A 16,001-nucleotide genomic window follows, 5' to 3' on the forward strand; every position below is an offset into this window, starting at 1 on the left:
TTCATAATTATATCAAGATCTATTAATCCTAGATGAGCTTCACTAACATTTTGAACCTCTGCCTAAAACTTTACTCTTCCAAAAGCTTTCCCATTTGTTTATCTTTCCTATTCTATTCCCCTCTAGGAACTAAGAAGAAAGACAAAGAAAGCTAGACAAATGCTCAGCTTTTCTTTTTCCACCACTTTCTGTGTCTGCAGGCAGGGGAGATCCTTAGTGACAAAGTGAGCAATTCCTTACATCCCCTACCAGCGGGGAATAGTGTGCTTCTGGTACAAGATGAATCCATAAAAGTCTTTTGTCACAGAGACCCTGTGGAAGAATCAATGACACTTTGTCTAATTGAATCACTGTTGAGTGATGCTGGTATCAGAGTGAAGGAGCCTCTTCATTTGTTATTACTCAGGAGGTGTCTGGGGCTCAGTAACCCTTAGCATTTCTGTTTGTATATCACCTATCTAGTCTTCCAAGTGTGCAGTAATGGATGTTAGAAAGATTTTGTATGTTTTAATATTCTGTATGAGTGGTTATTATAACACCAGAAGAAAGAAAATTAATTTAGCGAGGTATTAATTTTATCACTTTGACCTATCCTTTTCTCTTGCTGTACATCAGGTGGAATTATGCATTCTACCCTCAAGCCATATAAATTTCTCTCTACTTTCTTCAACAAAACCCCACATCCTAGTTACCCTATGAGTTTGTTCTTATCGTTCTCTTCCCTAGGACTTCCCTTTGGTTCTTTGCTAGAGGATATTTGCCTCCTGTCCTCTAACTGGCTTAAATAAAACTCTTGGTTATATCTTCTCCAAACTTCCAGTTTTAAATAGTTGTTTTCTCCCCAGTGACCTTTCAGTAATTTATTTAGAACAGCGTTCCCCCACCCCCACCCCACCACCACCAAAGTGGTTTCTGGACAATAATTATATAAGACTACAATAAAGATTCTGGAGGAAAAGGGATTATGGCCAAGTATACTTTGTAAAAGCCACATATATGTCCCCTCATTTGGTTACTGACAAAGCATGGATGCGCTCGTGGAGTTATTTATGCATTCTTTAAATAAAATAATTCTTAGATGCCTACAAGCATGTCAAACTATATTAATTCAAAATAGTGACTACATAGTTGCCATGGCACAGTTACCTGTCTGCCAAACAATCATTTACTTACTTGTTTCAATCCTTCCCAGAGAACCCAGAATTTTACTTTTTTCTAGCAGCTGGGAATCCTTTCTCAGAGGTTGAATCCTAAGCCAATCATGACAATCTTGTTTTTCTTTTTCTTTTCCTTTTTGCCAGTGTTTGGAGAAGGGAAGATAATGTGATACAGTTCCAACCAACAAGATGTAAGGAAGATATGGTGAGGAGTAGAACATTTCAGAAAAATCAAAATTCTTTCCTGCTCAATAGCCAAATAGATGAGAAGAAAAAACCTTGGTTTACTAGATCCTGCCTCCCCCCAACCATCGCCTCCTCCTTCCCTTTTTAATGACGTCATATGAGGCATGATGCACAGAGCAGAGGAAGTGCCTTCTGAGTCTGAGACAAAAGCTAAGAGAACTTCAGAGAAGTAAACCCAATGCCCTGGCATTGTTGAGCCACTAAACCAATCTGGAAATGAACTATATCCAGATTTATTTAGAAATTTTATTATCTAAGTCACTATTAATTGAATAACATGTTACCTATCACCAAAAGTATTCTTACTCAGGATTTCCAAATGCCAGTAAAACTGCAACATTTGTATAGCCCTACAATGATGGGAAATGTGAAAGAAAATGCAGACCCAGTTTCTTTCCTCAGGGAGTCTTGTAGCACACATGTGGTAATGCAAGAATGGGATAAAAGATGAGTAACAAACAGCAGAGTGATGTGCAGTAAGAAGAGGGGGCCCTTTGTTTAGCTGAAGAGAAACAGGGCAAATTGCCCAAAGAAATTTGTATATAATGAACCTGGATATTAGAGATATACTAGTAGAATTTATTAAGCAAAAATATAAAGTAGGTATATCAGACCTATACAAAGCAAGGAAAGCCCACAAAGAAGTAAATAACTTTGTTCTATAGACTTAAGGGTGGTCTAATAAGTTTGATTGCAGATACATTTTGGAATAACTTTTAATGTTTTTAGTGTGTATGTATGATATTTTAGAATCTTTTGGAGGCTCTAAAATGCTAATTTACACTTAACTCAAATTTTACTGGTACCTTATATACAGTACCATCTAAATAATTCTCTTATTAAACTGTTTTGTTGTCTGTATGGTATCTATCTATCTTAGTGTGTGTGTATGTATTAGATTGTTGCATCCTCCAAAGCAAGTCTCTCGTTAACTATTGTGTCTGCAGTTGCTAAATTTTACAGATTAAAAAAAATAACTTGTGATACACTACTTCATGCAATATTGTATTATCTGAATTAAATAATAGATAATTACTTATTGTGCAGAAATCTTATGAATCATATCTTTTGTTTTAACAAATAGTCACTAAATGCTTGTTGACTCAAAATGTGAGTCATATAAAAGCTAAAATAAACAGCACTGCCTTCCCTCCTCTTTATAAGGGTAAAAAAGTAAATAAAGAATTTTTGGTCAAGTAAGCCTCTTTCGGGGAATCAAAGGATCAGTGCAGATTAAACTTCACCTTCTGGAACATCTGTAGCCTTATCCAATGAGAATGAATGTGCCCGAAGCCCTTCCAGACCCTGGAAATGGCTTCTGAATCATTAAGTGATGATGACAGCATTTTCAGGACCATTCCTGTTAAGTGCACTGTACTGTGCTCTAATTTTTTAAAAATGGGAATTACATAGAGAACAGCACATGGTTTACTGCAATCAATATTCAGTAAAGTATAACTTTATTTTCAACCATCCTAAATAATCAAGATTTTTGGACTGTAACATATTTTAAAAGGCGGCAGCAGTTCTCAGAGAGAAAATAAGTTTGGATTTAATTTCATTTTCTCCTGAACAAAAGCCTGTCTTCACATGAAGAAGCTCCAGGCTGAGTACCTGTAAAGGACGGAGAATTCAGGCTGCATACACATTGTGCATTCTACTGAGAGACCAGCTGATTGAAGGTGCCTGGGAGAGACAGGGAGCTTTGATAATTGGGAAAGATTGGCAAGAGGGAAGGAAAATATGAAAAGTATAGACAGTATACAAGACATTAGAAATGTCTCTTCCTTTCATTATTGCTTTGTGACCAGTGTTATGACTGCAGTTGTCCTTTTGCACAGACAAACCTATAGCCCAGTGATTCTCAACTGTGGCAACTTTGCATTGCCCCCCAACCCCACCCAACTACACACATCATGTGGATATTTTGCATTGTTTGCAGTCATTTTGATTGTGACAGCTGCAGGATGTGCTGCCGGCATCTAGTGACAGAAGTCAAGGATGTGGCTAACCATTCTGCATTGCACAGGCTGGCCCTTCTCCCATCACAGCAAAGAATTCACTGACTTGAGATGTACCAAGGTCCAGAAATGCTGCTCTGTGAAGATTTGACATTTTTATAGCCAGTGGAATACCTCAGAAATCAGTCATTGGAGTTTGGTCAAGGAAACCCCAAGGTACACGACCCTGGCCCTTATGGCCTGAAAAAGATCCAGGATCATATTCAATAAGTAAGAGAAATATTAAAGAAACAATTGTTTTGATTACTTTTTGTTTCTTAATATATGGTGACTTAGAGGGATACTGGCTGGAGACAATTCATAGACAGGTAGGACGGACCCTGAAAGGTCATAATAATTTTCCTTTTTTTCATCTCTTAATTCTTCTATAAAAGTATATGCTAATGATTTCTGTGGTCTTTTATTGGGAGGACAAGGTCTCTATTATACTTTGTTGTTGACTGCTATGGAGATATGGGTAGAAGTAATTCTCCAATCTACAGAGGCCTCAAAGTGTCTATACTACATACACACACAAATAAAAAGGCAAAGGTAAAAGAGTTGCAATACTTGATGGTAATTCTGTCATGAGTAACTTAAAGTTGAATGAAACTCCAGAGTTTGAACTAATTGAAAATCATTACTCAGTACTTTGAAGTAAAGACTATGAAAAATTAGAATTAAAGTCCCACCATCCTAGTATGAGTTGAGATGTTATCTAAAACATATAAGTTGAAGAAAAAGATGCTTCAAAGAATGAGCTTGAAAGGGTTATTCAACTACTTTCCCTTTTTTAGGGATCCATATCAATAAAGCTTAATAAGAACTAAGAGTGAAATTACTGCCAACCGTGAACTTAATAATGCCCCACTGGGAGTTCATTAATATCTCAACAGGTACACTGAAGCATTATCTTAATTGCACATGATACTTCTAAAAAGTGCCTTTTACAAGTTTTATGGAAACTGCCCTCTGAACAAGTGTTAGCACTTTTTGTATTGTCTTCCCTAGCTGTGAAAATTCCCCAGGAATGTGGAACCATAACCACCATTGAGCTTCCCAGAAATAAGAAGGTCCCTGGTGAATGACCTTATCATAGATACTGTCCTTGTAATGTAAAGGGGAAGAAGCTCAGAATGCATGAAACCCATTTCAGATCTTTCATTTTTCTGAATTAATAATATCTTCTTTTAATAAATATTTAGAAATTTATTTTGATGAAAGTCAAGTTTGTGTGGAGTAGTGGGGGCAATTAGCATTTCACAGCTGGACTTGGGTCTTCAGTTATTTTGACACAAAGATGATGACTAAAAGGGTGTGTTTTCAACTCATGAACTCCCTTAGCCTAATGTTTGACTGTAGTGATCATAATATAAAATTAAATTTAGAAAAGTTTAATCTTGTCAACACTTGGAAAGTGAAAATGCATCACATACTTGTAGTATCTGATTTTTTTTGTATTAGAAATTACATATGATTATTTTCTCTAGTTTTGCTTTCCTTTAGCTTGGTTTCTTCTTTTTTGATTTAGTAATAGCAATCAACATAAGTGAAGTCGTTTGAATGGAACAGAGCACACCAGTTCTGTCTTGCATCTGACAGCCAAGCCGGGTACCAGAGGGAGAAAAGCTAAGTGGGCAGCAGGGCAGAAGCACCTTGTTTAAACGACAGATCCAAGTCTGTCTTGAAGAGTTAGCCTCAATTCCAGGCACTGCGGTATCTGTTGCCTGGGGTTGTCTGCTCTTAGGCTTAAGAGAAACAACAGAGTAAGAAGTTTAAATGACTCCCTAGGTTCTGTTACCCTTGAAGCCTCATCCAATGCCAACTTGTCCTACAATTCTATGATAAGGAAGAAAATCCCATGGAAAAGTATGCCAAGGAAAAGAAAGAGCAAGAAAAATTGTTTGCTGCTCAGCCTATAGCTGCCTGCTGCAGGCCTGCCCAGGGCAAGGGTAACTTCCATGTGCTGTGGAAGCCACACCAACTGTATGGATAAGAGATTCTATTATTTCATAATGATTCCTTTCATTCATTTACCAGCTCATTTATGCAACAAATATTGATCAGGTTCCTATTCTGTCCTGGGTACAGTGCTATCCAGTGATGATAAAATGATGAACAAGACCCTTGCCCTCCAGGAGGGTAAGTATTCTCCTAGAAAGGAAGGAACAATAAACATAATTATACAGATAATTGTTTAATGACAGCTGTGACATTTGTTACCAAAGAAAGCTACAGTGTTCCAGAAGAACTGATCGAGTGACCTTCCTATAAATTCATATTTTTCAGGGCAAACCTGAGAAGGGTTAGGAAAGAGCCTTGAGCTCCTCCTAGTGACTGGTGTGTGTCACTAATTGGATATCACTTTACTTTTGATTATTTTTTTTTTAGTCCACCAAAATAATTCAGTGACCACAACCACTTGTATTGATGAGATAAGAATGTTGGTGACTTGAAAATTTCTACAAGATATAGAGGATATAAGTTATTTAGATGTCCACTTTAATTATTTTTGAAATTGATTTTCCCCTAGTCTTCTTTCTTTCAGATTTACAGAAATTTTAAAGCCTTGAATATACATAGTTATTTTAAAGGTTAATTAGAAACAGTAAATTGGGATTTTCCCCTCCATATTAAGAGTAAGATACAGACTTGGTAAATGTTGCATCTGATTACTTGCTTTGCTGTTTTTGTTCCATTTGTGTTTCAATGTTTAAAAAGAATTAGGGAAGTTGACTGCTGCATAAATTTTAAATGATGATTGAGATATGAGAACACTATGCTTCAAAAAGTTGATTATTTGAAATTGATTTATTTTGTTTTCTAATTTAATTTAATTCTTTCATTTTTTTACTGATGTTTTATTACATTTGTCCCATTTTTCCCCCATTGCTCTCCCCTGCGCCACCCACCTCTCCCCTCTCCCAGTCTGTCCCCACCCTGTTGTCCATGTCCATGGGTTATTTATACCTTGTTCCTTGACTACATCCATCCCCTTCTTTCCTCACTTCTCCCCCTCCCTCCCCTCTGGTCACTGTCAGTATGTTCCTTGTTTCCATGCCTCTGGTTCTGTTTTGCTCATTTGTTTTGTTCATTAGGTGCCTGTATTAGGTGATGTCATATGGTATTTGTCTTTTGCTGCCTAGTTTATTTCACTAAGCATAAGACTCTCCAGTTCTATCCATGTTGTCACAACTGGTAAGAGTTTCTTCTTTCTTTCTGCTGCATAGTATTCCATTGTGTAAATGTACCACAGTGTTTCCATCCACTCACCTACAAATGGGCACTTAGGCTGTTTCCAGCACTTGGCTATTGTAAATAGCACTGCTCTGAACATAGGGGTGTATAGATTTTTCTGAATTGGTACTTCAGGATTCTTCAGGTATAATCCTAGCAGTGGAATCACTGGATCAAAAGACAGTTCCATTTTTAGTTTTTTGAGGACGTTTCATACTGCTTTCCATAGTGGCTGCACCAGTCTGCATTCCCATCAGCAGTGCACTAGGGTTTCCTTTTCTCCACATCCTCGCCGGCACCTGTTGTTTGTTAATTTTTCAATGATGGCCATTCTGACTGGTGTGAGGTGGTATCTCATTGTGGTTTAATTTGTGTCTCTCTGATGGCTAGTGATGTTGAGCATCCTTTCATATGTCTATGGGCCCTCTGTATGTCCTCCTTGGAGAAGCATCTGTTCAAGTCCTTTGCCCATTTTTTAATTAGATTGTCTTCTTGGTGTTGAGATGTGTAAGTTGTTTATGTATTTTGGAGATCAAGCCCTTGTCTGTGGTATGATTGGCAAATATGTTTTCCCATATGGTTATTTCCCTTTACATCTTGCTGATGTCTTCTTCTACTGAGTACAAACTTTTTTGTTTGATGTAGTCCCATTTCTTTATTATTTCTTTTATTTCCCTTGCCCTAGGAGATATATCAGCAAAAATATTGCTTTGTGGGATATCTGAGATTTTACTGCCTGTGATTTCCTCTATGACTTTTATGGTATCACAGCTTACATTTAAGTCTTTTATACATCTTGAGTTTATTTTGGTGTATGGTGTAAGTTGGTGGTCTAGTTTCCTTTTTGCATGTCCCTGTCCAATTATCCCAACACCATTTGTTGAAGAGGCTATTTTCACTCCATTTTATGTTTCTGCCCCCTTTGTCAAATATTACTTGACCATAGAGACCTGGATTTATTTCTTGGCTCCCTATTCTGCTCCATTGATTTGTGTCTGCTCTCATGCCAGTTAGAGACTGTTTTGATTACTGTGGCCTAGTATTATAGTTTGATATCAGGTATTGTGATTACTCCTAATTTGTTCTTCTTCTCAAGATTGCTGAGGCTATTTGCAGTCATTTTTGATTCCATATAAATTTTTGAAGTATTTGTTCTAGGTCTGTGAAATTTGCCATTGGTATTTTAATAGGTATTGTGTTGAATCTATGAATTTTTTGAGTAGTATGGACAGTTTAATGGTGTTGATTTTTCCCATTCATGATATGCTTTCATTTATTTGTGTCTTTCTTAATTTCTTTATTCAGTGTTCTGTAGTTTTCTGGGTGTGGGTCTTTACCCTCTTGGTTAAATTTTTTCCAAAGTACTTAATTTTTCTCTTGTTGCTTGAAATTGATTTTCTATCTTGCAATCAGCATCACCAATGATTCACATCTTAGGATAAATAATTAGAAAAACTGAGATTTTCTTTACAAAAGAGAATTATTCAAGGGGCATACTTTTCCAACTATTTCAAGACACTCATAATACTGTAAGTTTTTCTAAGATTGTATTTTGGCGAAGTAAAATTTTAACTGATAATCTTAATTCTTCACTTGACTATACATTTATCAAGGTAAGAAATTAGAATAGATGCTAGTTTATTTTGTTTTGGTTTTTTTTTTAATTTTAAATTTATTTTTAGAATGGGGAAGAGAGGGAGAAATAAAGAGAAAGAAACATCAATGTGTGGTTGCCTCTCTTGTGCCCCCAGCTGAGGACCTGGTCTGCAACCCAGGCATGTGCCCTGACTGGGAATCAAACTGGTGACCCTTTGGTTCACAGGCCAGCACTCAATCCAATGAGCCACACCAGCCAGGACGATGCCAGTTGATTTTAAATGTACACTGTAGAGAAATAGAAAAAACGCAAACCATTTTTACCACTATTATTTTTGTTTTCCTGGAAAATCTAGCTTATGTAGTTAGAAAGTAAAACTAAATAAGTTCTTATACTATGGCTTGCTTATCTAGAAATCCCAAGAAAATAAACTGGAAGCTGTTAGAACTAAATATAAATTTCAACAAGGATATAAGTCATAAACTAAACATACAAAATTAATTGATTCCTATATACCAGCAACAAATAGAAAATAAAATGAAAATTTGGTATCACTCATAATGCAATAAATTAACAATTATCTAGAAATAAAGTTAACAATGTGCAAGGGCTACATGGAGACAATTATAAAATTATACTAAAAGAGAATAATAATGGAATACATAATAATATATATTTTCCCATAGGGGAAAATAAAATATTGTAAATGTATCAATTCTTCCCAAATTAATTTGTAATATAATGTAATTCTTATCATAATCTTAATGGAACTGTATTGTAATTTTGAAAATGTTGTGCTATAGTTCAGCTGGAAAATTAAATGTGTGATTACTCATGGTCCTTTTTAAAAGAACAGTTATGAAGAGAGAATATTTTCCAATTAATAGTCCTAAAACCTCTAATTTTATAAGAATAAAAATAGTAAAACACTAGTCCAAGTCTCAGATGACGGAAAAGAGGAATAGCAGAGAATACGTCCCAAGCATTCAAGGGAAGTTAAAGGACTTACTATATCACAAGAGATGGTCTTTTCTATTTGTAAATAATTAGTATTTAATGTATGGTGCTGGGCCAAGTAGTTAACCATTTGGGAGAAAAGATATAGATGTTTGGTTTACCTTATAGTACAAACCGAAGTAATTTTCACACAGGGAAATATTTAAGTTTAAACATGAAATATTTCTATAGTACCTGAATCAACTGTCAGTATATATATTTTAACTTCTAGAGATGATGAAAACTCAAAAAATGTTTAAGTGACTAACAATAAAGATTAGGTTTAACTTAGGCTTAGTTTAGTAGAATATTATGCAACCAGAAAGATAAAGAATGAGAAATGAAGGGTGGGGGGCATGCGAAGTAGAGATTAAGACTCATTTTTTATAATTAATAATATGTATGTGCATATCAACATGCACACAAAAATGATAATGAGGTATAGCAAATATTAATGGGGATAAAGTCATTAAAGTTATTTTCTTTTTTGTTTTTGTATTTTCACAAATAATATGTATCATTTTTCTAAATAAAAGTTTAAAAATCTAAAGAAATGTGATAGTTTATAGATATTTTAATTTTATTGGGTACTCATTAATAACACTTTGTGATAGGCAAATCTGTATGAAAAGTAAAGAATAATAAGATGAAAATTTGGTTCTATGTTAATGATTAAAGGTGTTCAAATTTTTAAATTGGAGAAAGGAAATCTCAAAGAGAGTTGGAACACCTATTTTTCTATAGCTTAAGTGTTATCATATTAAATTATCTTCACCAACAGGTCAGTTTTGCATTTCCATAGGAGACTGACAAGAGGCGATGGTTTCAGCAGCAGAAAAAGAAAATACAGCTAGAGCTCAAGAAGAGTGTGGAAGTTAATCACTAAAGATAACTAATAATAATTTAGTCAGCTTTAAGTACAAGTTATAACAGATTCTTTAAAATATCTACTCTGTAGGCTTAAATATTAGTTTGAAAACAAGTAACTAAATATGCAGCATAATAGCTAAAGTATAGGACACATATTTCATTGGTGACTTACATCCTTCCAGTTCTTCATCTTTATTGCTAGAAGGGATATTCTTATATAGCTATACAGGGTGGGGCAAAAGTAGGTTTACAGTTGTTGGTATGGAAAATACTGAAGTAATTAATAACTATGTAAGAATGAACTCTGTGTACTCATAACTGTAAACCTACTTTTGCATAACCCTGTGTTTTTATCTCACAAATGAAATCCATTTGGTCTTTTGTTCATTATTGTAGTGTCTTTTATGCAAAATGGAGACATAAGTGTTGTTGGATATAGACTGTGTATATGACCCTAAAGGGACATATGAGTCTTAAGCCAGGAGATATTTCTTGTTTATAGTGGAAGGGATAGACCACAGATAGCAACCATTTTCCAAGGGTGCATGGTAGTGAGGAGAGAAAGCTGTTTCCCTGGGATTTTCAAAACTGAAATTTGGAGCAGTTTTCAAAATGCATTTGTATTGGGGCACTTCACAATTCTGATGTCTTATAGCAGCTACATGAATGCAAATTCAAGTAGAGGGTTGATTGTTTCTTTACTAGAACTCCTTCAAAGATGAGAATGAACTTTGGCAGGAAAGACATCTGTGTAGTTGCATGAAGCTTTTATGTTTCCACCAATTGAAATTGATGTAAATATGTTGACATGCTTGGCTTTCTTCCTTTTTATCTCTTGTAAGAGGTCTCTCTCCATCTCTCCCCACTGTCCCTCTCTCCCACCTTCTTTACTTCCTTTCTTTTATATTTCTGCCCAAAGCCTTTATCCAGTTGGTATTTTATTCACCTAAAATTTATAACCTCAGAATTATAAATGAAACATTTGAGTTGGCCAAAAAGTTGTGTAGTTTTTTCTGTAACATAAAAGACACATTTTTTTTCATTTTCACCAATAATTTTATTGATTTGGATATTTTGAGTATGCCACTGTCTTCTGTGTGGTATAATGTTGATTGTTCTCAATTAATGTCTTGATTTGATTGCTATCAACTTCAACTGGTCTGCCTGGACCAGTGAGAAATCTCTAGCACAAAACTTTGCAAACCACTTTTGACACATTCGCTTAGTCACAGCACCTTCTCCATACACTGAAAAAATCTTTTTGTGTGTGTTTCAGTTGTGTTTTTACCTTTCTTGAAATAATAAAGCATAATATGCTGAAAATTTTGCATATTTTCTTCCATCTTCAATATTAAAATGCCTACATAAAAATTCACCAATTTTGATAAGCTTTATTTTATTTTATTTTTTATTGATTATATTGTTACAACAGTTCCAATTTTCTCCCCTTTATTTTATTTGTTAATGCAAGCTGACATGACAACTGTCACAATACAATCTAACAAAGCCCTTTCAAAGAAGTTAAAGACAACTAACTGCTACTAGAGCCATCTTATGGAAAAAAACAAACAAACATTTTGGCCAACCCAATAAATTTGTATAAGCTTTCATAAGGTATTTAAATAAAATGTCTGAGTGACAGCCTAAGAGTGACCTGTAAAATAACTTTTAGTGTGCCAGTAGTCAGCACTGTTGACAGAAATTGGCCTGGACTCTGATATATTGGCCTTTCTTGTTTTATGCTTATTATTAAAATGTTTCAGCAACAATTCAGCCAAGTATCATAGTTAAGAGTTCAGAAATTTTCATTGGGCAGTTTCAGGTTTGAATGCTGCTCTCTGACTCACCACGCTTGACCTGAAACAAGGTTATATTCTACTTTGAAATCTCAATTTCCCCTTTTTAAAAATGAGTTAATATTAGAGTATAATATAGTATAATATAGTTAAAACACTTACAGTGGTTAGGTAAGGTGATGCGTATAAAATTTTAGTAAATGAAGAGTTGAATAAAATACTGTTTCTAAAGCAATAATGATGGAAATATGTAAACATATCTTCTTAGAATATTGAGGGGAATGTTTGTGATAACATGCCACAGAGAATTGGGAAATCAAAGGTGGAGAATATGTGAATTTAGGAAATACATACAGTTCTCTATTTTGATAATCATTACCGCCTTGTATTAAGTGCCCACCTTGTCACAGGCATCATGCTAAGCAACATACATTCGTATCCTCGCCCCAAAAAACAAGCTTATACTAATGATGCAGCTAAGTCATTGAGGGGGAAATAACTTCACCAAAGTAAACACTCGTGAACAAAAACATCAGCCTTTAATCCACATCTTGTCAACAGCAAATCCCATTTTATTTTCCTTCACCTCACTACCTCTCTAATTGAGGAGTTACTCAGGTGAAGACCCATCAGGAGACTTGACTTTTTCTCATTCTGGCTTTGGACTTTGAGTGAGGAACAGAGAGCCTGCCTCTACTGGCCATAGAGCAGAACTGCATCACGGATGGGCTGAAAGGACTTGACGTGGTAATGCTGACCTAAAAAGATTGGTGGAGAAATGAGCTTCACAGAAGTGGTAACTAGCTTTAAATAATTGCAAATGGGTAAACTTTGGGCATACTGCACTGGAAGGAGAAAAATAGGTTAATATGCAGTAGAATTTTCAGGGCTGAAAGACTCAATCTGAATGTAGCATTGACTTCTTTGCGACAAAGTGTTGAACTGTTGGGCTTTGTCTGAGGAAAGATCGAAAGTGGCTTTTAAATACCTAAGAAACCCTTAGAATAAAGCAGGGGTAAGTTCTAGGAAGTTTGCAAACAGAATTTTGTAGGAGTTTCCCATTGTTATAGGTAGATTGATTGTACCATAGTCTACTGCATGCTTGTGTTAAAGAGAAAGGACTAAGGGCTGTGCATTGTAAAAGTTAGGCCATAAGTCTAACTTTAGGGCTATTGTAGGGCTTCTCCTGGGTTATTTGGAATCTCAGGGCCTCTTTCTATATACATAATTTGATTTTGCTAAAATCAGCATGTTAGGATTACTCAGGTAGTCTAATCTCACATACTTCTAAGAAATAAATATTGCACCAGCCAATAGGAATAATCTGTTGTTAGGCTGCCCTCCTGACACCAGAGTTTTGCTATTGGGCCCTAGGGTGATTCCCATAGGCACAAGCTCTATAACTCCTTGGAATATCTGGTTAATCTCATGTGAGGTTGAGTGTCAGAGAGATTTCTCTAAAGGGGGAAAAACAGGAATCAGAGACCCATGTGGCTCCTTCCATACAGGGCTGCCAGCCCTTTCCCAACATCCAAAGAGAAACTTAGAAAATTTTGGGAAAGGTCCTCTAATGTGCTAGGATCACTGAGGTGAAGGCCTTGGGGGGCAGGGAACCCCCTTGCCTATGTCTAAAGGTGTTACTGGGCTACTTCTTAATGCTCTTGTGAAGAATAAATTAAATAATAAATGTAACTTGCTCAGCTATTTCCTCACAGGTGATCAGCCCTAAATCAATGTTAAATGACTAATGACATCCACCAATATTCATTACTTATGTCAACTAAAACAATCTCTATACACACTCTAGTTAGGCTGTTGGGTTTCTGTTTGTTTATTCCTATTAGTTTGTAAGAAGTAAAGCATAACTCAAAATGGTAGCCAGATGATTATAAATTATTTTCTCCTAACCACAATGACCCAGGTGGTTCCTATGCAATCCTCATTCCTTCTTCCCAAGAGGAGAAAACAAAGGGCCAAGGCATAAAAGCAGATGCTTTTAAGAAGTTGTTGCTTGTGTTTTTTAGGTGGTCTACAGTTACATATAGTGTTTGCCAACACACACGCTCTCTGCAACTCATGTCCTATATTTTGAGTAAACTGTTGTCAGTATAAGTGAGTCTCTCACATCCTGATGGTGTGCTCTCATGTGGTGCTTTTTGTCTTTTCAGATCCCCCAGATTAGTTATGCATCAACGGCACCTGAGTTAAGTGATGACCGGCGCTATGACTTCTTCTCCCGTGTGGTTCCACCTGATTCCTTCCAAGCTCAGGCCATGGTAGACATTGTGAAGGCCCTAGGCTGGAATTATGTGTCTACTCTTGCATCTGAAGGAAGTTATGGAGAGAAAGGTGTGGAATCCTTCATGCAGATTTCCAAAGAGGCAGGTAGGAAGAGCTTGCAATGATCAAAATGATCCTCTTCAAATGTATGTGGCTTGTAGGGTTCTTTTCAGACTTTATTAAGCAATCACCTTATACCTTATCTCACATTCTCCGCTGCCTGTGAAGTAGATTTTTTAAATCTTTGTTTATAGCACTTTGTTGTTTTTGAAGAGAATATTTTCAGAAGTGTGAAACTGAAGTCTGTTAAAGTATTAATGAAAGAAATGCAGAGAAGAAAATATGTTCCAAAATCAATGTCTTAGTTCTGCTTATATTTGGAAACCGAAGAAAGTGTGGCCACATATGCTTCTCAATGCATGCTCTCTTTCTTTATTCCTCTCTAACACTGAAAGAATTGTTTAAAATTATGAGAACCCAATCACAGTGGCACTTTGCTTTGGAGTTGAATAATAGTGATGATTCTGGCTGACTTGGCTGAAACAAAATTAAATAAATTATTCAGGTAGTAAAATCTATTTATAAAAATAGTCTTTGAAAAAGATTATGCTGAGAAAGATGGTTCTATTATGTAGCACTTGGAGAAGATTCTTTTTTTTTTTTTTTTTTGGAGAATATTCTTTTATGTTTGTTTATTTAGCTCAAATTGGAAATAATGGTCTCAAATGTTTGACCAGTGGTCTTCTATTGGGCAGATTTTGAAAAAATGAGACACAATCTTCACACTTAATAATCCTAACAATAATTATTCAGGCTTCTCCATTTGGAAATACTGGATATAGTAATTATATGTTATAAAATGTGTGCTTGATATTTTTGTACAGTTCTTATGCTGAAGTTAGGTCCTTAGTTTTGATTGTAAGAATTTTATCTAATCTAAATTGCTATTGATAAAAATAGTTAACAGTAAAGACAGACAAGCAAGGCAATAGGAACAGGTTCTTTTCATGAGGAAAAAAAATATCATGAATCCAAGACATGCTTTGATGTTAGACTATCAGGCTACAGATGTATTTACACACACATATACATGGCATATTTGCACATGGATTCTGAAAGAAGGGTCAGAATTTGCTTATAAATCCCATGATTTTAACTCAGTGTCCTCATCATTAGCTCTAATTTCAAAAATTCACTGGAGATCTGAGTCATTCTTATGTCCTTCCTTCTGACTGAAACACTCTCATTCCTAACACCTTTGACTAGGTAATTCCTAATTACAAACAGGTCTCATCCTAAAAGTAATTTCTAGGTTCAAATAAGCACACACATGATGATTCCTTGGTTCTACTGGCACAGCCTTATGCTTCCAGTATCTTTTCCTACAGCACTAATCACATGTTAGTCTAACTTGCTGTTGATGTGTTCTTTCTTGCCCCCTAGACTCTAGAGGAGACCATGTCTGTCTCAGTTACTACTGTAGTCCCAACTGCTATGTTTGTAAAGGAAATATTTCTAGTATAACTCAAAAACATTCTGATTAGAAAAGAAATATTAACTATGGCCTAGTGTTATGCTGAGATTTGTATAACTCATTAACAATAGTCTGCATGAAGCCCTAAAGAGATAACTAATCATTTTTTATAACTAATTCTTTTATTTCTTTTTTGTTTCTTTGAATCTTGCTTTGACCAAAATAAGGCTAGAGGTTGACTTAGAAATATGAACATAAACATGAACATAAAAGACAATAGATAAAATAAGATAATGAGAAAATAATAATTTAAAACTCAGAGGTAAAGTTCAGATAACTTCTTGCTCT

At 35.4% G+C, this 16,001-nt stretch overlaps 1 protein-coding gene across 6 annotated transcripts in view; it reads left to right on the forward strand.

The window, feature by feature from the left end:
* Nucleotides 1–16,001, forward strand: part of GRM7 (glutamate metabotropic receptor 7) — an 862,741-nt gene that overhangs the window by 267,965 nt on the left and 578,775 nt on the right. For all 6 annotated transcript variants that reach the window (XR_016512405.1, XR_016512404.1, XM_090284096.1 and 3 more), the window contains exon 2: nucleotides 14,068–14,284. Coding sequence is in view for 4 of the 6 variants with exons in the window: in XM_090284096.1 (XP_090140222.1) it covers nucleotides 14,068–14,284 (217 nt within the window). In the remaining 2 variants the exon portion in view is untranslated. The remainder of the gene's footprint in view (nucleotides 1–14,067; nucleotides 14,285–16,001) is intronic.

Source organism: Furipterus horrens, unplaced genomic scaffold, assembly GCF_987537825.1.
Source record: "Furipterus horrens unplaced genomic scaffold, mFurHor1.1.pri manual_scaffold_7, whole genome shotgun sequence".
Taxonomy (NCBI): Eukaryota; Metazoa; Chordata; class Mammalia; order Chiroptera; family Furipteridae; genus Furipterus; species Furipterus horrens.